The sequence below is a fragment of the Lepidochelys kempii genome, chromosome 7 (assembly GCF_965140285.1).
Source record: "Lepidochelys kempii isolate rLepKem1 chromosome 7, rLepKem1.hap1, whole genome shotgun sequence".
In the NCBI taxonomy this organism is placed as follows: Eukaryota; Metazoa; Chordata; order Testudines; family Cheloniidae; genus Lepidochelys; species Lepidochelys kempii.
In genome coordinates this window covers 54659385-54683351 of record NC_136386.1, presented here as the reverse complement: position 1 = coordinate 54683351, position 23967 = coordinate 54659385, and the positions used below count along the sequence as shown (strand labels likewise).

Genomic DNA, 23967 nt, shown 5'->3' with positions numbered 1-23967 from the left:
CCTTGATTCTTTAATCTTTTGGCTGACTTTGGCTGCCTCCACAGATAGGTAGACAGCATGTGTTTTTTAATTATAACACTTAGGCCATGTCTACACTAGTGTTACGAATTACACCTTGTAGGACACGCATACAACTGCTGCGAATTATACCTTGTAGGACACGCACACAAATGCTACGAATTACACCTGGTAGGACACGCACACAAATGCTGGATCACTCCTCCTGGTGTATAATGTGCTGGCATTTAAACAATGGTGGGCCCCAAACCAAAATGGAGTCACATGTGCTAACTTTTCCTTAACACTAGCATTTATGTCAGCAGAACGTACGTCACTCGGGGTGGTTTTTTTCATACCCCGAGCAACATAAGTTTTGCCAACATAAGTGCTCGTGTGCACAGCACTATGATGGTGGGAGATGCTCTCCCACCAACATAGCTACCGCCGCTTGTTGAGCTGGTTTTATTATGTCAACGGGAGAGCTCTCCCATCGGCATAACGCAGCTACGCAAGCAATCTTACGGCTGCACAGCTGTATCAGTACAACTGTGCTGCTGTTCGCTTGTAAGTGTAGACATGGCCTTAGTGTGTGTGACAGAGTAAGTGTCAGTCTGATCCTGCCCCTTTCTAGCTTTCCTCCAGAGTATTTGGACTTTGAGAGAAGGGGATGGAGTTAGAGCAGTGGATGACGCTTCATATGCAGAAGCTTTACAAAATATATCTAAACTAACTTGGACCATTTTTCATTTGGTTTTTGGCTAAGATGCTGTTCTGGTGTGCCTGCCCGTCTACTGCTGCCCGTAAGGGTGTGAGCACCTGCACCTCTGTTAAAGCGGATAACATTTCCAGCACCTATAGCCCTTATTGTAATTATTGGTATTATCGTAGTGCCTGAAACGGAGGCTGTGGTAGGTGCCTACATATACTCTTACATGCTTAGCTTTTAGTCACCCCAGTTTTTGACTATTGGCCTTCCTGGAACTTCCACATAGAGCTCACCGTCCATGGCCATCTTTGTAAGTGCGGGTCCCTGACACAATGGGAACTATCTATGGAGAACAAACTTCTCTTGAGCTTGAGGTTCCTAGTTTGAAGAAAAAAGAGCAGTCACTTTCTTTACGAGAGGTGCCATTTGTTTACTGGATTTACTAGAGGCAGTCGCTACAAGGTGTTTTTTCAGTGGTCGCTCACTGTCGTTGCTATGAAGTTGTTTTAGAATGGTGTTTGCTACTTTCTGGAGAAGGTGTGGGAGCAGACACATCTTCCCCCACACACTTCTGATTGGTATAAATCCTGGTTCCATTTCTTGAGGTTACTGGACCCCAGATTCACTCTGGACTCTTTGGGACTTTTAACTGTCATCTCCTCCCCCTCTCTCTAACATGAAAGGAACCAACTTGCTGACAAACTGGCAACTACCAAGAGCTGGGAAATAAGTTTCAAGATGGTCCTGAGCTGAACACTTAAAACCCTTGGCTCTTAGATGTTGTTGCTTTAATTTTGAAAGGTTTGGGTTACCTGCCTGGTAGAAAGTTCACACATCATGAGAGAATGGATCTTTATGGTTGTGTTTCTCAGACTAGGAACCAAAAGTCCCTCAATCAGTGAACAATGTTTTTTCTTTATGGTGATATTGCATGTGTGTTATGACAGTAGTAGGCTTCCTGTTTGTCCCCAGAATCTCCTGCCTTGGTTCCTGTTTGGCATCTTCTTGTAGTTGTATGTTGTATTTCTTTATGATTGCTCTGCAAAATCTCTCCTATTCTTTCTGTCCTCTTAATTTTTATTCTGTTGGCCTGAAAGAATCATCTAATGCCTTAGCTTTAAATGTCGCCTTTCGCTTGTGTTTGTCAAGGGTGGGAATCCTCGTAAGCTGGCATGGTTTTTGTTTGTGCTTTTCCTAGGACTTTCAGTCGAGAGAGCTCTTGGACAAGTGGGTGGGAATGAGAAGTGTGCACATACTCTTAAAATCTCCTGGGTCAGAGTATATCCCTTGGAGGCTGTTGGAAAGTGGTGTTTGCGGTTACAGCTGCCTAAAGCTGTAATGAAGACCCTCCTTGCATCTCCTGGGAGTGAGAGGCGGTCAGAGCATCCACAGTTACGGATGAGCCTATTGGGAAGGGAAGTTGATATTGTGCAGCATATGCATAGCAGGAATGTCATGCTGCCGTAATGCACCTGACAACTAAGAATCTCTTCCAATGTTCCCTACGCCCTCCTCTCAAGTTCTCAAACCTCGGCCCCAGCTCAGTTAGGACTCAGCTCCTTTTTAGGTTTATTGCAGGTTTCCAAATCATTCAGGTCTGCCTTTTGGAGTCAGAATGAAACACAACAGAGTTGCATCTTTTTGTTTGTGTTATATAAACATTCCTGGTTGACAGCTCTAGACTGCTGTGGCTTGCAGATGTCCTGTGCACTGTGTGTCTGTCTGAAAGTATTCTCCTCCAGGCTCTGATGTCCCTGCAAGAAAAAGCTTCCTAATTATAATTCTGATGGGAGGCATTGTGAGCTAGTGGCTGGAGGTGGGACTCCTGGTGTCTATTCCTAGCTATGACCTTGGGCAATCTTGGGTAAACTTCAGTTTCCTCATCTGTAATATTTACATATTACTTATGTAATACAAGCCAGCTGTGAAGCTAGATTGAAATGTTCAGAAGACTGAGAACTTCTAATGACTGGGACTGGGGAAATGCGCATTATAGTGGTGCAGGAGTGTCACTGTAGTTAAGGTTGCATCATGACACCTGTTTAAAGACTGGTTTCAGAGTAACAGCCGTGTTAGTCTGTATTCGCAAAAAGAAAAGGAGTACTTGTGGCACCTTAGAGACTAACCAATTTATTTGAGCATGAGCTTTCGTGAGCTACAGCTCATCCGATGAAGTGAGCTGTAGCTCACGAAAGCTCATGCTCAAATAAATTGGTTAGTCTCTAAGGTGCCACAAGTACTCCTTTTCTTTTTGTTTAAAGACTGACCTTTCTAATTTTTCAAATATTGACATGCTTCGTATGCTTAGTTGGATTTCCTTTAAAGTTGGTGTGCTTCAAGAGGGTGAAGGGTAGGTAGTGACCCAAATTTGGAGTCATTTGAGGCAGGGGTTCCAGAGAATAAGCCCCCAAAAGAATAACCATTTTAAAATAAGTCCCTAGGTGGGACTTTTTGCGAAGTCAGAGACCAAACTGTTGAAGAGCTATGAGTGAAAATGGTCTCAATCTGTTGAGTTTTACGCCCGGGACTGCATGGCACTCACTAAATCTTTGGGGGATCCGAGTTCAGAACAGTACTTAGGAAAATATACACTTTTACAGTGTACATGCACCAGTACAGAAAAGCAGCTAGAGGGTTTCCATTTCTACCATCTTATATGTTTTAAAGCTTGACTCTTGTAAGTGCTCTAAAATCTGAGCGGTTAGTCTAGCTACTTTGAAATTAGGTGTGCCTCATGGGGTTGCTGGCATAGCATTAGTGATCCAAATTTGGGGTCATTTGACCAAATGGTTCCAGAGTTACAGGCCCACCCCATACTCCCCCTTTCTCCCAAAAAACCCTTTTCAGGGCTGTGAACTCACTCTTCAAGTAACATAACTATGGATAAGTCCATCACAAGCCCCTACCTAGGCCAAAAGGAGTTTTGGATGGTGTGGCTGGAAGACACTACAAGTGTGTTGTGGGTGGCAGTTGTATTTTGACAGAATGTAATCAAAGCCTTTAGGCAGGGGGGAATTAGACATAGTGCTTCCTGGGAGATGAGGTGCATTAGGGGGCAGAGGAATGGGGCACTGGGAGAATAGAGTGAGGGGGTGTGGGGCTGCAGTGAGATGAGGGAGGGTAAATGGGGGTGGGTGGATGGTATGGGGGGGGAGAGGCTGGGAGATCAGGTGAGAGAGGCATGACCCTTCCCCCCAGCTCTGCCAGTAAATGCCAGTCCCTGTGTGCTGTGCAACTCTGCCAGTGGCTTCCAACCACCTGCGCCCCAAGGCTATGCCACTGCATTATGTAGCTGTCCTTTACTCCAGGCCCTGGAGGTTAGTTGCATTATAGGAAGGGGGAACTAATGGCAATAGAAACGTTTGTGTATCTGGGAGTGAAGACTTCATGGAGACCTTTCCTGCTTGGGATGTGGGGGCTGGGCACAGGAGAGCAGGCTGGTTGGAGTGGGGAGTGTAACGAATGTGTCACAGATGTGGCTGGGGCTGTGTGCTCAAGTTGTGCTGGTGGGACTCTGCTGATGTTAGGGTGTGAGGGGGAGCGAGCGGTCTGTTAATGGGGCATTGCTGGAAGATGGTGGGGGTCAGGTTACATGCGCAACCTCAACTCAGCTTTTCCTGCTTTACAGAAGTTTGAGTTTTGCTCAGCTCCATGTTCTGCAAGCATGTGATATGCCACCATGCAACCTTAACTGCACATTAATGTTTGTTTTTGCCACTGAATTATTATTCCTATCAAACGTGACTCTTCCAAGGAATTAGGCTCCTATACACAGCTGATGTCCTATGTGCTGCTACACAGAGAGAAACAAGAAGTCTTTAAAAATCCAGGTTTTCTAGGCTTGATATAACAAACCCAGATGTCTCTTTTCTCCGAGTTATTTCCTTCAAGTGGGCGAAGGAATCTGATCTTACCTCTAGAAGTTAATGTCTACTAAATGAAAATATTTATTTAGCTTAATTTTACTCCATTCCTGGAAATTTCAAATAATTTACTTAAAATTACTGGATGTTTCTCCTGGATGGTCTGCATCAGGATCTCACTAATGAGACTTCCCCATTGTGGTCCTTAATTTCCTCACAGAGATGCTGTTCAAACTCTACTAGAAATCACAAATTAGGAATTTGATACAGCATAAAATATGAGATTAGTATTTCCTTGTATTTTATTTATTTAGCAGCTTAGTTCAAAGCTATTCATGTTCCCAACACCACTGGTTGGAGATTATGAAAAATTGATAGAACAATGTACAGCTGATGTGTTTTTGCTATCAGTTCCCAAATCTAATATAATTTTGTTTAACCTATTCCCTTTGGTTTTTAATTGAATGTAATATATTTGGAACATACGGGCCAATATTGCCAAGATCTTAAATTCTCTCGGCTCACTCTCTCCTTTTGTCTTCCATACACAGTGCTTCCTGCGTGTGTGTGTGTGTTTTTCCCCATATGTCTAGCAGATGGTCCATATGTTGTAGCGTACAACCACTTTCCTTACGCCCTGGTCTTGTAACAAGTGTCTGTTTTAACTTGACACTTGCGATTAGTCCCATTCATTTGAGTGAGACTACATGTATGTGTAAAGTCTATGAAACAGAGGGTACGACTTTCTACAATCACTCATGGAAAAAGAAAAGGAGTACTTGTGGCACCTTTGAGACTAAGCAATTTATTTGAGCATAAGCTTTCGTGAGCTACAGCTCACTTCATCGGATGCTGTAGCTCACGAAAGCTTATGCTCAAATAAATTGCTTAGTCTCAAAGGTGCCACAAGTACTCCTTTTCTTTTTGCAAATACAGACTAACATGGCTGTTACTCTGAAACCACTCATGGAAAAGCCCATTCTAGATAGCACATGAAAACTGAAGGGCAAATACAGGTTTTGTATTTGCATTAATAATTTTAACATTTAAATATGTTGTCTTTTTTTAAAACAATTTTTTAAAACAACCAGTTAGTTAACTATCTGGTTATTAAGCAATGTTTTGCAGAGTAACAGTATTAATAAGGCTTTTTGTTAGCTTGGAGTTGCTCTTTCAGAATAATAATGCTAAGAGAGGTAGTATGATCTAAAATGTACATCTTCCTAATTGCTGAACAAAAATCCAATAACTGAACTTGTTTAAAATCCCACAGTATTCTTGCCAGCAAGTTAAAGAAGTATGGACTGGATGAATGGACTATAAGGTGCATAGAAAGCTGGCTAGATAGTCAGGCTCAACGGGTAGTGATCAATGGCTCCATGTTTAGTTGGCAGCGGGTATCAAGCAGAGTGCCCCAAGGGTTGGTTCTGGGTCCGGTTTTGTTCAATATCTTCATTAATGATCTGGAGGATGGCGTGGACTGCACCCTCAGCAAGTTTGCAGATGACACTAAACTGGGAGGAGTGGTAGATACGCTGGAGGGTAGGGATAGGATACAGAGGGACCTAGACAAATTAGAGGACTGGGCCAAAAGAAATCTGATGAGGTTCAACAAGGACAAGTGCAGAGTCCTGCACTTAGGACGGAAGAATCCCATACACCACTGCAGACTAGGGACCGAATGGCTAGGCAGCAGTTCTGCAGAGAAGGACCTACGGGTTACAGTGGATGAGAAGCTGGATATGAGTCAACTGTGTGCCCTTGTTGCCAAGAAGGCCAATGGCATTTTGGGATGTGTAAGTAGGGGCATTGCCAGCAGATCGAGGGACGTGATCGTTCCCCTCTATTCGACATTGGTGAGGCCTCATCTGGAGTACTGTGTCCAGTTTTGGGCCCCACACTACAAGAAGGATGAGGAAAAATTGGAAAGCATCCAGCGGAGGGCAACAAAAATGATTAGGGGTCTGGAACACATGAATTATGAGGAGAGGCTGAGGGAACTGGGATTGTTTAGTCTGCAGAAGAGAAGAATGAGGGGGGGATTATACAGCTGTTTTCAACTACCTGAAAGGGGGTTCCAAAGAGGATGGATCTAGATTGTTCTCAGTGGTAGTAGATGACAGAACGAGGAGTAATGGTCTCAAGTTGCAGTGGGGGAGGTTTAGGTTGGATATTAGGAAAAACTTTTTCACTAGGAGGGTGATGAAGCACTGGAATGCGTTACCTAGAGAGGTGGTGGAATCTCCTTCCTTTGACATTTTTAAGGTCAGGCTTGACAAAGCCCTGGCTGGGATGATTTAGTTGGGGATTGGCCCTGCTTCGAGCAGGGGGTTGGACTAGATGACCTCCTGAGGTCCAATCCAACCCTGATATTCTATGATTCTATGAAAGGCAGCCTGGCAGAGGGATCTCAGTATTCACCGTCCTAATGTGCACATTAAGTATAAATAAGTTTTGCCCTTCAGTTTTCAGGTACATGCAAAAAAATTTTTGTGTTAATCATAATATTACTCAACACCAAATTTTGTATAATTTCTGCTTCACCACAAGTAGTCTATCTAGAATGGGCTTTTCCATCAGTGATTGTATAAAGTTGTGCTCTCTGCTTCACGGATTGTGGAGTAGTCCAAAAATCATAAGATTTTGGTTTATGGCTGGAAAACATTTCAGCTGACTTAAAAAGATATTGTAGAGAATACTCTACTTTAGCTTTGTGAGGTATTAGCAATCATTTGGGAGGAGACTCTTTAATTTAGCAAAAAAGACATAATGAGATCCAATGGTTGGAAAGCTAGACAAATTCAGACTAGATATTAAGGGCAAATTTTTAGCAGTGAGGGTAATTAATATTTGGAACAACCTAGCTAGGGCTGTGATGGATTCTCCATCACTTGAAGTCTTTACATTGTGACTGGATCTCTTCTTAGATCAGAAGTTATGGAGGTTAGACCAGATGATTGCAGTGGTCCTTACTGGCTGTAGAATATGAATTCCTCCAATCCAAGTCAGGATGTGTTGCTTCATTTGTTATTAGCTGCAGAATTTACAAATTCCTGGAGATTTGGGTATGGGGGAAGGAATGTTTCCTCGCTCAACAGATGGTGTGTGAAAATCTGTGAAGTTTGATCCATGGGAAAAGTGACTGGCCTTCTGAACTGTTGGTAAGACAGATATTTGAACACATGGCTGCCTTTCGTCACTCCTGCTGAAGCTACATGTCTTACAAACATCTCTCCTTGGCTTCTTAGGATTCTATGAATGCACTATTAGTTTAGTTTTTTTCTTACTTCCTTGGTTTTATGTAATCTTGCTTTATTTGTGACCACAATAAACAAGCCAGTAAAAATTGGAAAGAGCATTAGGAAAAGATGCAATAGGAAGCCACGCTGTATTACAGGGCATAAGGTTAGACTAGATGGGACCAAGCAGGCCTCTTCACCTCTGATCTCTGGTCAGAGATTGAGTGTACTGTGTGTGGCAAGGAAGAGGGGTTTAAAAGGATCGTCTCATCTGGTGGGGCCCTTCTCGAGTCAAGAGTTGAAGGGCGCTCTGCTGTCACCTGGAATCAGATCCGTGATCCTCCAAAGCTCATGTGAGTCAACCTTTCTGTGTTTGCTTGCTGCCCTGCAGGCTGAACAAGGCTCTTGCTGTTGGGGGCTGGAGCAGCTGCACGTGGTCAGGAGGTGCCTTCCCTCTTGGAGCTGTGCTGGAGTTGGCCTGTTTGGTTACCCTGGAGACAGAGCATTGTGGAACGCTTTCCTCGGACCAGAAATAGTTTGCTGTACCTTGTGACTGGAGCGCTCTCCTCCTTCCCTGGTCTGGGGCCAGCCCTTGTGTGTGCTGGGAGATGAGGGTGTCGGGCCATGGCCCCATGTCACAAGCTCTGGTGTGGGTGGGGTCACGGTCACCAGCCTGGTCCCCTGCTCCTGCCCCCTGCAGTAACAGTGTTAGGTTTCAGGGGAGTAATTGCACTTGATTTCTGTCCCCCCTGGTGTTTCAGTGGTTATGTCATATCTGTTGAGGCTGTGACGCTGTAAGCTGGCTGTCAGGGCCCAGCAGCTGAGTAGCACGTAGTGCACTCCTACCTCTCTCTCCCTTCTCCTTTGCTCAGCTGTTTGGCCTTTGGCTTCCCCGTGTCCCTACACTTCACAATAGGTTCTCTACAGGCGTCACTTGTTCACAAGGGCAGCGCGATCCATGTGGGCAGCAGGGCCTCCTGATCTGTAAGTGCTGCCATGTGGAGTTGGGAGGCCCTGGGTGGAAGGGGGAAGAGTTTATCTTAATCTCTGGCCACTGAGATGAGGCTGATAGGAAAGGGTGCCTGGTGCTCTACTCACTTATGATTTGAATGGCATCAGGCACTCAACAGGTGCAATGGGAGTGTGGGGCCTTCTCTGGAGAGAGCCTGCAGCTCTGGAGTGCTCCGCCTTTAGTGTGTCACAGCCTCTCCATCTCATCCCCTGGGGGAGGCAGTAATCTGTCTCAGATCCCTTTGCTGCTTGTGGCCATGATTTTAGGCCAGTACAGTCTCTGGCCATTTGGGCCCTGTTGCTCTCTGGAAATATTCTGCTTTCAGTTCCTTCTTTTTCAGGTGCAGTCAGGCTGTGATACTATGCACTGCTGCAAGGCATTCTTGGTAGAGTTACACAGAACTTGGGAGTCTCTTTTCGGGAGGGCCTTGCATCAATATTTTTATTTCGTGTTTTCTCCTGAGGTCCCACGCATTGTTGGGTGGGTGGACTGTAGACACACTTGTACCCCCACCCATCACAATTTCACATACCTTTGATGCAAAGCTATATTGTGGCTTAAATTTGTTCTAACCCCAGCCTTCCAAGGGCAGAGTTTACAGGGCAATCTGGAAGCAGCAGGTTACTTTCCGGCTGCTTTGCACAACGTTTGCTCTGAGGGATACCGCTACAGGCAGAAGCCAAGCCACTCCTTTTTCAGCAATGCAGCAAAAGGCAAGGGCACTGCACCATCTCCCCACCAAGGCTTTGAGAGTACGGGGCTCCTCCAGGCATTCCTTCTTCCTGCTCCTTATTTTGGGACGATTCTGGAACGGAACAGTGAAAACATAACTGCTAGGACTAGAAAGGAGGGAAGGGTAAGAAAAAGATCCTCCCCCCTCCCCAGTGGCAGCAGATGAGGAAGTGAGCATCTCTCAACCCGTAAAGTCAGGATATTTGCTACACTGGAGCAATGAGAAAGTGAAGACAAAAACCCTGCTGGTCCTGGGCTGCTGCTCCCATCCCAAGAGTGAGCTATTGTGTGCAGCGCCTTGCTGTGCTCTCCCTGTGGTGCAGCTGTGTTGTTACTTGAGGCTTTCAGGTGCAAGAGGCAGGGTGGTGAAGCCTCGTGAGGAGCCTGTCAATTAAAGCATGGTTTCATTCCTGCCACTGACCACACCATGTAGTCCAGCCAGCCAGCCAGGCCCCTGCCGCTCATGCGGCAGTGTTATTCCCAGAGAGAGGGCCAGGGTGGACACACATTTTCAACTCAGCCTGATGGAGGCCCAGAAAGGAGGAAGTGTAGGAGGTGGAGAGGAGGTCAGTGCCAGTTTCCTCCACCTTCCCCTTGTGTTGGTGGGTGGGGAAGAAGGACATCGCTGACTTCTCTGTTTCTGGGGGTCTGCACCCCTGGGAGAGCTGGGGTTTAGCAGCTGTTAAAGTTCCGGCTCTTTCGTGCCCTCTCTGTGAAGCTTTGCTCTCCCCTCACACCCTCAGGTGTGCAGGGCAGGGGTGGGCGAGGGGAAGATGAGGATGGGGAGAGCCAAGGCTCAATCAGGGAATTACACCTCCTTTCTCTTGGCTCCTCAGTGACTGAAAAAACCCTCTGTTCCTTGGCTAAGATGGGCAGAGCCCCTGCAGCTCCCTTCCCTGCTTCCATATGTGTTAAACGTTAGGGGCAGAGAAGCCTTTTCCCCTCACCTTGATATTTTTTCTTTTAATCCAGATGACAGCCCTGCTTGAACTGACATTGCCTGTCTGTTGCAATAAATATGCTTAGCACTTAGCAAGCACTTCTTGAGTGCTTGATCAGCATTCCACCACAGAGCCCATGCACCGGCCCTGAATGCAACTGGCAGTGCTCCCCGCTCTGGTCCTCCGGCCCACGTGATGGCTGTGCATTACTGTAACTCAATTTATCTTCTTGTCTCTTCTGATCGTTCCTTTTGCACTGAGATCTGGCAGAACTCATTTCACATGAGTGTTCCCAGATATCTACTCACACGCCCCTCCTTGAAAAGAGGGCCAGTCTCAGCCATTGAACTCAAGTTGGTATTTCACATCTGTGGCAGAGACGAGCCCAAAGCATTCCACCCCTGCACTACTTGCTTTAAAGGCAAGTTGGGAAAACCAACCCAGCAATGACCGTGGCGGGCGGGATGTCATCCACAGCCTTCGCTATGTGCAGATGCGTTGCCCCATGCAGCCTTGCCCCGTGACAGTTGTGAGTTCCTGGGAGACTGCTGCATTCCAGCCATTTCTAGTCTGTCTCAGCCTTCTGCTGAACAGCCGATTCACTGTGTCCCTATGCCATCGGATCTAAACAAAAGTCTAGTTTTCAGTTTGCCAGCTTACACCCTCTTTCTTGCTTTCTTTCCAGATCACCAGAAACTGGAACGTGAGGCCCGAATCTGCCGACTTTTAAAACATCCAAATATTGGTAAGTACCCCTGTGGGGGGGTGGCTAGTGCTTGCTAGACTGTTCCTGGGAATAGATGGTGAATGCTCACTGCTAACCTGCCCAATTCTGGCCTTATTTGCCAGTGAAGCCTCATCAGTTATTCCTTCTTTCTGCAGTCCCTGCATGCAGAGCCATTCCAGTCCCTGCTGTGATGCTGGAGATAGAACCCTGAACCTCCTGGCTTAGGTTCACGCGTATGGTGCTCCATGCCGTGCACCAAACTGTCCCAGATCCGGCTCTGTAGCCTTTTTGGTTGGCATTCTGCACCTGGAGCGGGCTGCTGTATTCACCCCACTTCCACGTCTTGGCACTTCTTCTGTACACTACTGTAAAGGCTGCATTCAGTGAGATCCCCAAGTCTGATGCACAGTGGGCTAAGCTGTCAGCTCTCTCACCACAGCAGTCACTAGCTCTAGGAACAAAAGAGCTGATGCTTTGTTTCTGTTCTTGAAAGTGTTTTGTCTTCTGCTGAGTATGGCTCACACACGGTTGGTTTCCATGGTTATCCTGCATGCAGGTTTATTTTCTTTCTCTCAGTGAAATGGGGAGATGGAGAGAGAATTGCCTGCTTTGAAGGCTTTAGTGACAGGCTAAAAATAAGTGGTGGAGTCACGGGGACAGCTTTGACTTGAATTACAAGGAGGGGGAAAAAATAACTCAACTTCTAACAAAAAAACCACGTTATTTACTAAACTGCGGAAACAGGAACGGGATTGTTTTGCCTTCTAAAGCTCCATGGAAGTTTGCCCGTCAGTCCCTCTCCAGTGAAATTTGCCATTGGTTGCTAGAAACTGTCGTGAGCAAAAACTTTGAACCCTATTCATTGCTTTTATTAATGTATTTTATTGTGATCTAAAGAAGCGTTGGAGCCTACCTCGGAACTAATCTGAGGTGGTTGTGCTTCTCTGGGGCAGAATGTGGAATAACACCTTCAAGCAGATCTCTAATATTGTTCCTGTAGAGCCATAGGGAAGGCTTACCTTTGTCACAACTGCCCTAGGGGATGACATGGATTTTCTTTCACACAAGTATCCACGGTGGTGGTATCATGCCCCCCATCCCGCCCAAATATTTATAAAAAGTGAATTGGAGCCATGGTACCAGGTTTGACAGCGCCAAAGACTAACCACTATAGCCTCAGAACAGGGACTGCCTGGGAAGCATCTGCACAAGCCTCCCCCAGGCTGCTGCACCAGGGTGCTTCCATCCTGACCTGGGTAGAGCAGCTCTGGCCATAGTTCAGTCTGCATGACCCAGCCAGTCCATGGCCTCTTCGCTGATACTGCTAACAGAGACAACAGGATGGCCCTTGTTGGGACATGAACATTTATGTCTTAATTTAGATTTATATGATCACTAAAAAAGTTCTTGTCCAAAGCTTTGGGTGCCCATGGCATTTTCTGAGAATACAGAAATAAAAGGCAGCAAGTTTCCCAAAAAGGAAGAGGAGGGGGAAGGTCCCCATCACTAGGTGCAGCTTCTTTCCTTCATGACACAAGTCCCCACTCCCTTCCTAAAGGCCAAGGAAAGGAGGTGGCCCTTGCAGCGTGTTCTGAAGGCCAACAGGTATAGGCTGTTTCAGACCGAGGGAGGTGGTGAGTGAATTCCATTATTCAGGGCCCCTCATCCAAAATGGGCTGCCAGCAGCCTTCAAAGAGAGGCTGCTCCAACTCTGCTGACTGTGGCAGTATGTCATAGGCAACAGGTAGGGGGGCAGGGGGTGAGGAGAGAGAAAGAGGGTCCCTCAGATAGACTGATCCCAAGTTACGTGGGGCCTAATCAGCCTAAACAATTTATCCACTCTGAACTGGTGTCACAAACCACTTCAGAGCAAGGCAGCGATTAGTTAAGGATATTCTAAATCTAACACAACTTTTTTCAAAGTCTGTTGTTCCATAGATTAACTGATGCATTTCCCATTTATCAATTGACAGTTGTTTGATACAGTAATCGTAATTCTGGTTTCTTGTGTATAAATGTGTGTGGATGAATAGGGAAGTGTGTAACATTGATTTATGGTGAAAGTATGTACGTATGTGGAGTGGCCTTCGTGGCTGATCAATGTACATCTATTCCTGTTTTTTGTTATTACTGAGTGTAGTATTTATTTTGGGTCAGAGTTCAGGTGGTTGTGCTGCACTAGTCATTTCTTCTCTCTCCTTGATCAGTGGGACGTATTTCAGCACCTCTTCAAAATCAGTAGCTCACTCTGGATATCCAAAATTCAAGGCAACTTTCAAAAACAGGCATCCAAAATGCGATACATGTCACTAGTGACAAGTTTGAACAAGCTTTGTTTAGAGCTTTATCACAGGTAAACCCTGAGCTTCCATACTGTCAGGGAAAACCCATCAGGAAACGAATGGAGCAGAAGCTCAGCAGCAAAGAGCCAGATTAGTGATAACAAACTCAGCAGGGCCATCTTAGTACAAAAGCAGCCAAATCAGGGCACCCACTCACAGTTAATACTTGCAGCAGGCTTTGGGACTGTACATGCCTGCGCCCGTCTGTGCATGTCTCTAGAATGCCACCAGCCTGAGGAAATATCTTGGGGAGTTCGGGAGGACTTTTACCCAGAGGGTTTAAAACATGATCCTTGATCCTGTCTTCCCATCCCACTTTTTTAAGTGATTAGTCTCTGTGAATAAGTTGATCCATGGATCTCTTGCATAGTAATGCAGTAAGCTTCAGTGACTCATTTTGGTAGCTAATGTCCAAACTTTTGGTGACCCACAGTATTTTTGTACTGAGAATCATGTAGGAGAAATGGCCATCAAGGTTGTCTCAATATCTTTCTCCTAGTGTGAATTTTTCTTCTTTTTCCTCTCTCCTTCTTTAAATTAATCCATACATCTCTTCTCTTGTCAAGCTTTTAGCAGATTGTAAGGCTGCACTCAAGGACAGAAACACTCTACAAGCAGAGCTGGCTGCATATGGAAACTGACCAGGATCACAGAAACCTAGTCAGTTTCTCTCCAGTTTGATCCATGTGTGAGGTACTTCAGCTGGTATTGGGTGTGTCCCAGTCTTGTGATCAATTACCTGGTATAGTGACCTTCACCACACCTAGTGGGAAGATACTAATGGCCAGTGGCCAGCAGTCTTTCGGCAGAGGATTTCTTGTCCTAGAAAGAACTTTTTATTTTTAAAGGCAACTAGCAGTTATAGAATTAATTTGAAGACCCCAAATAACTAGGGACAGGGTACATTCAGTATACCCCCAGCTTTAAATCCAAGACAGTTGGACCTTCCTGGGCTTAAAGGTTTCTGCTTGTTACACTGCCCCAATATGCACTGTGCTGGTGACATTGCACCACCACCAAACAGTTCTGCAGATTGGAGCCTGCATATAAAGAAGTGGGTTAAGTCGTCAACTTTTTGTTTGGAAACGCCATTCTGACAAGTACTGTGATACTGTGGTGAGCTGAAGCAGGCTATTACAAAGTGAAAGTTTTAAAGTTGGATGTATGTTTGCTGTCCCTCTTCTGGTTATTTGGAGCATACAACACACCTTTGTTGGCTTTGCAAGTGATCTGTTGGGTCTGAAAAGGCCAGCTCTGGTGTGGTAACTCCAGAGTGTAAATCCATGCCCACAGCATATGTCAATCGTGTACCAAAAATGGCTAAAATAAAGGTTATTTTGGGTATAAAACAATTGTGGGGAGTGCAGATGGTGTGTCTATTTCTATTATATTTCTCTTGCTCTTACTTTTTGTGCTGTGGCTACCTGTCATTTCTCTGAAAACGCTACCACCAAATCTCAGCACTCGTTATGGACTACTGCTGTATAATTGGTAGTTCTCTTGCTGTGTCTGTGGCTACACACTGGGGCCGAGGTAACCTCAGCAGTATACGGCTTCAGGGGGGCTGAGTTTTTGGTCCAGTTATTCTGCAGTCCAGAGACATTGTCAGCCTCTGGAGGGAAGAGACTGATGTTGAGGCAACTTCCAGAAAGTCTTGCTTTCCAAAGGCAAATTGCTCTAATGCAGTGTATCGAGCGCTGTCAACTGGCTGCCATCCAAATGTGTCTGGCTTTTTGTTACCATCCATTTGTTACCATCCATTGTTGTTTTCAGTGGGGAAGGAGCGATGTCCTCTGGGATTTCCTTCCCCAGCCCTTCAGTTTCTAATGGGTGTAGCCTTGCTGGGGCAGGAAGACTCTCTGAAGTCTATCCACACTGCTTTATGCATCAGAGGGGCTGAATGCTTTGTCTGTAGTATTCTGGAGTTCCTTCGCAAACTCAGATTCCCACTTCACCTGCATAGCCCATTGCTCTATGCTGGCCAGGAGTGGCAGTTAAGTGCAGTCAAATGGGAGGGGGATTAATTGGTGACCAATCTATCTTCATCCTTTGTTTCAAAGGGAAAGCAAATCTGACTGACTCATAATGAGGGCAAGGAAATACACAAGAGAGGGCCTGGTCCAGTGAAAACTCCCATGGAGATCAATGAGAGCCTTGCCTCTGCAGGGGATGTTGGATTTCTTCTTTTGCTGTCTGATCTGCCATTCAGACAGATCTCAAAAGCTTTGCAGAGCTGTGTCTGCATCAAAGGCTCGCAAAGCCCTTTCACTTCTTTGAAAACCAGAGACAAGTTTTTTAACTTAATGGGAGGGGCAACCAAATGCTATCTCCTGCTGTGAGTTGCAGAACCAAGTCTCCCTCGCTGGAGTTCTAGCCAGTCTCTTCAGGAGGGATATTTAGGCTCTGCTCCCTTCTCATCACTGAACATCGTGTGACTGCCTAGATACTTTTTTAAAAACAAAACAAAAAAAAAAACCCACCCTTTTTGTTTAACACACAGCTCAGCTGTCAAACCAGATGTGGAGTTAATCCAGGTGTGAAGTTCATTCTGAGGCTACGACTACACTAGCACTTTGGTCGGCAAAACTTTGTCGGGTGTGAAAAAACTCCCACCTCCCCTGACCAATATAAGTTTCATCGACCAAAGCGCCGGTGTGGACAACGCTGTGTTGGGAGGAGACCCTCTCCCGCCGACATAGCTGCCGCCGCTCATTGGGATGCTGTAATTTTGCTGACGAGAGAGCTCTCTCCCATCAGCATAGAGCAGCTACCCAGGAGACTATACAGTCGCGCAGCCGCAGTAAGGTCCGTAGTGTAGACATAGCCTAAGAGAGCCCACTAATTCAGGCACTGTCTATACTCTGTTCTGGGGGGGAGGGATTTCAGCCATTTTCTACCCTTGCTAACAGCAGTGCAGCTCTCTGAGGTCAGGATGCCCTAGTGTATGAGATGCAGTATTGGGGTCCTGGGTGCAGACAAGGCTTCAGGGGGTCACCAGAAGCTTTGTGCTGCTCAGGGCAGGTTTCAGCTTCCTGATGCTAAATGTGGCCTTGCCACTAGCACTCCTTAAAGCTACAATGGTGGGAAATTTTTTGAAAGTGCTACCCCAGAAATCAAGGGCTCCTAGAATCTGATGTATCCACCCCTGGACTATTTATAGACTGCTATCATGTCCTCCCCTCCTTAGACGGTGCTTAGTCAAACCACACAAATTTAGCAGGCTCCCCAGGACTCCCATGCTTATCCAACCCCCCTCCCCTTCTTCCCCGTCCTCTGACTGCCCCCCGGGACCCTCCATCCCTTATCCAACGCCCCGGCCCCCTTACCATGCCACTCAGAGCAGCATGTCTAGCAGCCGCACCGCCCAGCCGGAGCCAGACGCGCTGCTCGGCAGGAGCACGCAACCCCGCCACCCAGAGCCCCACTCAGCAGGAGCAGCGGGCTAGAGCGCTGCTCGCGCGGTGGCGTAACTGTGGGGGAGGGGTAATAGCGGGGGAGGTGGCGGGGACTAGCCTCCCCAGCCAAGAGCTTAGGGGCTGAGCAGGATGGTCCCGCGGGCCGGATGTGGCCTGCGGGCTGTAGTTTGCCCACCTCTGCTCCATATGCTTCAGTACTGTCCCAGGCTTACTTTACTCTGCCCTTCCAAACTCCTTTAAACTGCTAGGTCCCTTTCAGAACTAGTGCTGTCTAGGTTTCTCCCTCCCTTCAAATATCTGTACTCCTGATTATTTTTCCAAGTGTAACTTTTGCATCTTGTTGCTGTGTCCCCAAGTTCTTCTCCCTCTTGGGCACTTCTATTTTTAAGATTTGGGGAAAGATCTAGAGAAATCAGTTGTGGAAACTTAATTTCCTCTGATCCTGCTCAGTTTGATATTCCTTTATCACCTGGTGTAACACTTTAGAAGTCCATTCCTCAGGGAATCTGATGTTGGTGGCTGTGTAAATAATACTTGTAGTTTCTGCGTGCTGAGATTATGGTGATCAAATGCAAGGATTGCTGAAGGGACCAGGAAAGAAATTTTTCTTGTGTATACAGCCCTGCACGGTTAGCTGGGAATGTTGTATGGTAGTTTCACCTGCCTATGAAAGGTTAGGCACTGACCACCTCTGGAGGCAGGAGACCAGACTTGAAGGCCTAATGATTTGACCCAAAACTTCAGGCCTTCTTATCTTGAGAAGCACATTCCTTGTTAACCAGATCCTCATTGATTATGTGCTCTGGAATGTTTTCCCACAACCGTTTTTAACAAAATAACTCCAACTGCCCCCGTTCTAGCAAGAAGAAACTCTGGACAGTGTTTGCCATAAGCAGCAAGTTCAGTTGTTGTGGACTGCAGAGGTCTAGGCTGCCTTAGAAAGTGGGTTAGAGAAAATATGTGCGTAGAGAATAGTTAAAATGCTGGCCGTGGGTACTTTCCAGAAGCCCAGCCAAATTCACCCCTAGCAGAGCTCAGTTGACTTCCTTGGTGCAACACCATGGAGGAATTTGGCCCTCTATGTTTAAATGTGTCTCTGCCATGTGACTGCTGCTGCCTGGGGGAGGTGGGGGTGCTGGATGTGTTCCTTGTTCCCCTGTGAACCTGTTGGTGGGGGGGGGGAGGGACGGCCTGTGTTAAGTCCTTATAGCAGGAGACGCAGTTCACTGCTTTCCCAGCTCCCAGTTCGAATGGCTCTGCCTTGGAACGGGCTCAGGCTGTTTAGTGGGTTGCTATGGTTCCTGGGAGTTCTTGTAGGGTGACAACAGCGATGCCTCCCCTTCTTCATTCTTCCCTCCTTCTCCCATCTCCCCACCCCCAAAATGCAAAACACCACCTCAGCAGTAGAGCTTTTCCCTCCCTTAAGTTTGTGCCAGCTGAGCTGCAGGTTTCCCTTTCTCCAGTTGCACAGGGATGGTGATGCGTATCTGTGTGCACTGCAGAGGGGTGGGGGTGGGGTGTGTGCTGAGAATTGGCCAGTCATCCATCCCTTCATGTTCCTGACTCAGATTCTCTCCCTCTCACTTTTTTTCTCTCTGATTTTTCTCCTCTTCCCTTCGTCCCTTGCCCCACCAGTCTTGTTCTTTCATCTTGGGAACTATATTTCCCCATTACCGCCTCATCTTGGGGGCTGCACAGTGACTCTCTTGGTCCCTGCTGGTTGATGTGTGTCCACTGCACAACTCCAGCTTTGTGCTAGTTCATAGAATCATAGAAGATTAGGGATAGAAGAGACCTCAGGAGGTCATCTAGTCCAATCCCCTGCTCAAAAGCAGCACTAACTCCAACTAAATCATCCCGTCCAGGGCTTTGTCAAGCCAGGCCTTAAAAACCTCTAAGGATGGAGATTCCACCACCTCCCTCGGTAACAACCCATTCCAATTCGCGGCACTTGCAGCATCATTGGGAGCAGTGCATTATGGGCAGCTATCCCACAGAGCACCTCTTCCCATTCTGGTGCTGTGGCTTGTGGGAAGGAGGTGTGGGGTGCGGGGAATTCTGGATTCTGTCCCAACGCCCCGTGATGCATGGCTTCACATCCCAGCAATCCCTGTGTTTCTGTCCACATTTGGCCCCATCTTTCAACGGTTTCTGTGTGGCGCACTCTGTCTTCCCTTTCGGTCTGCAGGAACGGAGCCCGAACTGCTGAGGAGGATGCTGACGAGTCTCGCCAGCACGTCACGTTTATCATTCGAGCTACTCCTTAAGATCCAACGTGACAGTAAGGAGTCCGAGGATATTGAGTCGTGTAACGCATAGGACACAAAATTGCTTGTCTCATTCACAGACATGCTCTCCACCATGGAACGCCGCTTTTGGGCTCGGGAAACAAGCACTGAGTGGTGAGATCAGATGGTTCTGCAAGTCTGGGGTGATGAGCAGTGGCTGCAGAACTTTCGGATGAGAAAAGTCACTTCCATGGGACTGTGAGCTGAACTCGCTCCCACCCTACGGCGCAAGACACGAGATTGAGAACTTCCCTGCCGGTGGAGAAGCAGGTGGCTATTGCAGTCTGGAAGCTGGCAACTCCAGACAGCTACTGGTCAGTCGCTAACCAGTTTGGAGTGGGAAAGTCGACCTTTGGAATTGTGTTGATGCAAGTTTGCAGGGCCATCCTGCTCAGAAGAACCGTGACTCTGCTTAACGTGCATGACATTGTGGATGGCTTTGAACAAATGGGTTTCCCTAACTGCGGAGGGGCTATAAATGGGACGCATATTCCTATTCTGGCACCAGACCACCTAGCCTCAGAGTATGTTAACCGAAAGGGGTCTTTCTCCATGGTTCTCCAGGCGCTTGTGGATCACCACGGGCGTTTCATTGACGCTAACGCAGGCTGGCTCGTACAGGTGCATGACCCACGCATCTTTCGGAACACTGGCCTGTTCAGGAAGCTGCAAGCCGGGACTTTTTCCCCAGACCAGAGGATCACCATAGGGGAAGTCGAAATGCCCATTGTGATCCTTGGAGATCCTGCTTACCCTTTAATGCCATGGCTCATGAAACCCTACACAGGGAGCCTGGACAGCAGCCAGGAACGGTTCAACTACAGGCTGAGCCGGTGCCTACTGACTGTGGAGTTTGCTTTTGCCCATTTGAAGGGCCGCTGGCACTCTCTTTATGGGAAGCTGGACTTGGCCGAAGCCAGCATCCCCACGGTTATATTTGCGTGCCATACCATCCATAATATTTGTGAAGGGAAGGGTGAAAGCTTCACTCAAGCATGGGCCTCGGAGGTTCAACACCTGGAGGCTGAATTTGCACAGCCAGAGAGCCGGGCTATTAGAGGGGCCCAGCATGGGGCTGCAAGGATTAGGGATGCCTTGAGGGAGCAATTTGAGGCTTAAAGCCACCAGTAATGTGTGTTGCTCTGCACAGGAGTTAAGTGCAGTGGCTGTGTTTGGTACACTGAATTGTTGTGCTTGTTGCTTTCCTGGGCTAAGGTATATTTTGCTTTATGCACTAATAAAGTATGTTTTCAAAGTGGAAAAACTCCATTTATTGAAAAGAAAATTAATTTATTGAAATAAAAACAAAGTAACACAGCAATACCACAATGGCAAGGGGGTGGGGTGGGAACTGGTTCACTCACAGACTTGAGTATGTCCTGATTTCATACTCTGGAATCCTGTCTGGAGTGCTGTGCACTGAGTGCTGCACTTCAGGATGGCTGTAAGGCATGTTGAGGGGGGTTGAGTGCAGTGGGTAAGGGTTGTAGTTTTTGTGGGTGGATGGTGAAGCTAGGGGTGTAGGAGGCAGCTGGGGGCAGTAAGAACCCGGATGTTGGGGAAAGTGGGTTAGAGGGGACATGGGGGCACAAGGGAAAGAGTTTTGGGACAAAGGCTGCGGGGGGTGGGGGGAGTGAGCGTGGTAGTGCTCCGCCTGCATGGTGACGAGCACCTGGATAGAGTCTGCTTGGCGCTACATTATGCTAATCAGCTGATCCGTGCTTTGCTGCCGGAGCACCGCGTTTCTCTTCCACAGACTGCCGCATCACTTCCTGCAGCATGTCTCCTTTGCTTTTACGGGGCCTCTTTCTGAGTGCTCTCAGTCTGTTGGCCGGTGATAACGCCAGCGGCTGAGATCTCAAGGTGGCACCTATACAGGCAAAATGCAACACTTAACAGAGGAAGCACTGTACACACCAGACAGAGCACTTAAGGAGGGCAATCACAATCCATACAAAACCGTACTTTGCCTGTCCCAAAGCGAGCGCACGTAACCCACATGAGACCCAGAAATGGTGAGTAAGCACAGGGTCCAGGGGGACTGATTGTTTCGTGGATGTACTCTCCTCTGGGTTTCTGTGCCTTGGGGAGAGCCAACAGCTGCAGGGGAAACCTGCACTGTCACAAGATTCTCCACAGGAGTTCGTCCTGGAAGATATCTCGCTGCTGAGGGTGACCGGGGAAGCAAGGGAGGGTCTTCTACTACAATGCAATTTCCGGCCTGGCCCATAGGCAGCTTGCCTGTGTGCAGCAATGGTTCCCCCGCCCCTCACAGCACAGTGGCGCAGACATGTTAGCCTGACTGGGACAAGGACCATGTTGGCTCTCCCAGTAAACCTGCACAGGCGCTTTGCCCATGTTCTGTCTGAGACTTTTGAAGAGATCACCGATGCTGATTACCATGATGTGATAGAGCACATCAATGTGCTGTTCCGCATCTAGGCGTGCATGCATCCCAAACCCTCCTCGCTCAAAGAGCCCGCACCAAAGAACTTCCTTCCTGAAAAAAAAAGCCACTTATTGGGAACCTCCTCTGGTGTTTGTCCTTCCCCAAGCACTGGACGCCGTGACTGGCTGCCTTCCTTCTGGCTTGAGAAGAGCTCCTGGCTGCATGCATCGCGGGATTCCGGGGTGTCTCCCCCCACCTCAGCACCCTCGCTCGCGTTTTCATCCTCCTCCTCCCCGCTTGCTGTGCTGGGCTCAGAAGTGTCCATGGTGGTCGTTGGACTGGAGGTGGGGTCGCCCCCAAGTATCGCATCCAGCTCTTTGGAGAAACGGCAGGTCGCAGGAGCAGCACTGGAGTGGCTGTTTGCCTCGCGGGCTTTGCGGTAGGCTCCTTCACTTTAACCCTGCACTGCACAGCGTCCCAGTCATGGTCCCTTTCCGTCATGGTCCTTGATATGTGCCTGAAGGTATTGTAATTCCTACGGCTGGAGCGCAGCTGGGACTGCGCAGCTTCCTCTCCGCAAACACTGATGAGGTCCAGCACCTCACCATTGCCCCATACTGGGGATCGCCTGGCGTGTGGAGGCATGGTCAACTGGAAAAATTCGCTGATAGCACTCCACGCCTGGCATAGCAAACAGGAAGGGGATTTTCAAAATTCCCAGGGAATTTAAAGGGCGGATCTGATGGTTGGTCACCTGAGGACAGGGCATCAGAGTTCAAAAGTGATGACCAGAGTGGCTAGAACAGGCACTGTGGGACACTTCCGGAGGCCAATCAGAGCACATTAGGTGTCCACACCGGCACAAACGTTATTCCTCTCGGGGAGGTGGAGTACCAGGAGCGCTCCAGCCACGGAGTCAGAGCAGTCTAGGTGCCTTGCCAGTGTGGATGGGTAGTAAGGTAGAGCGCTCTTGGCGACTTTATTGCGCTCACGCACAAGTGTAGCCAAGACCTAACTTTCTGGCAAGAATACTGTAGGAGACCATATCAAAAGCTTTGCTAAAGTCAAGGTATATCATGTCCACTGCTTTCCCCATGTCCACAGAGCCAGTTATCTCATCATAGAAGGCAATCGCGTTGGTCAGACATGACTTGCCCTTGGTGAATTCATGCTGACTGTTCCTGATCACCTTCCTTTCCTCCAAGTGCTTCAAAATGGATTCCTTGAGGAACTGCTCCATGATTTTTCTGGGGACTGAGGTGAGGCTGTAGTTCCCCAGATTCTCCTTCTTCCCTTTTTTCAAAGATGGGCACTATATTTGCCTTTTTCCAATAGTCTGGGACCTCACCCGATCGCCACGAGTTTTCAAAGATAATGGCCAATTACTCTGCAATCACATCAGCCTCAGCATCCTTGGATGCATTGCATCTGGCCCCATGGACTTGTGCATGTCCAGCTTTTCTAAATACATACACTTGCGCACTCTCTCACACTGAAAATTGCAAGGTACTGTGCTTAGCTGGTACATGGATAATTGGGAACTGTTGCTAATTGTCATGAAAAGGAATGAGTGCACTTTAACCAGAATGTTTGCTACTGTCCCAGCTAATGTAGACTCGCTTGGCTGGTTCCCTCAGGTTTAGGTGGGAGATGTTGGGCTCTAGTCTGTCAAGACAGAAGTTGCAGAATAAAGACTAAAAGAGGAAACAAAGGCTAACTAAAACTGAAATGTCACGAATGTAACTTCTATTCAATGAAATACGTTTCTCTTGTTACTTTTAAATGTGTCTGTGAAAGGGAACAGATGCTTAAGAGGATATTGTGATGCAGTGGAGTGTCCAGAGAACAGAACCCTGTTTTCCAGTAGAACGTTCTCTTTCTGGAGTCCCTTCGTGGCAGGGATAGCATTCTCTTGCCCTCACTGTCCAAGGCTGGAGTTGTTACGGGTTTCTCTGGCCATAAGAATTACAAGAAGCACATGGTGAAATCTTCCTTGTAGTTTTTCATACTAACTTAGCCCAGCTCATTTTGCTCTTTCAGTGGCGATCCTTTGGCTGCATCTGCAGAGGCTTGGTCCTGTCTGAGGGGAACTGTGGGTTGAGATGGGAATGCATTGCTGTTCTCTGGGGCTTTAAAAATTCAGTCAGTGTGAAATGTTTGGGGCTTGGGGAGTGTGCAGCCAGCTGTCACGTATACAGCATCCTGTAACCTCTCTCTGTCAGAGCCAGGAGGGGCGGAGGGGAGATGCCATCATCCTAGGGGACTGCTTAGCAGCAGCAGGAGCTAACCATCCTGCTCCTGTTAGTTACCGC

The 23967-nt window shown here is 47.6% G+C and overlaps 1 protein-coding gene across 18 annotated transcripts in view; it reads left to right on the top strand.

Moving 5' to 3' along the window:
• CAMK2G (calcium/calmodulin dependent protein kinase II gamma) overlaps nt 1-23967 on the top strand; it is a 173379-nt gene that overhangs the window by 65091 nt on the left and 84321 nt on the right. For all 18 annotated transcript variants that reach the window (XM_073352899.2, XM_073352890.2, XM_073352887.2 and 15 more), the window contains exon 3: nt 11179-11238. In XM_073352899.2, the coding sequence (XP_073209000.1) occupies nt 11179-11238 (60 nt within the window). The remainder of the gene's footprint in view (nt 1-11178; nt 11239-23967) is intronic.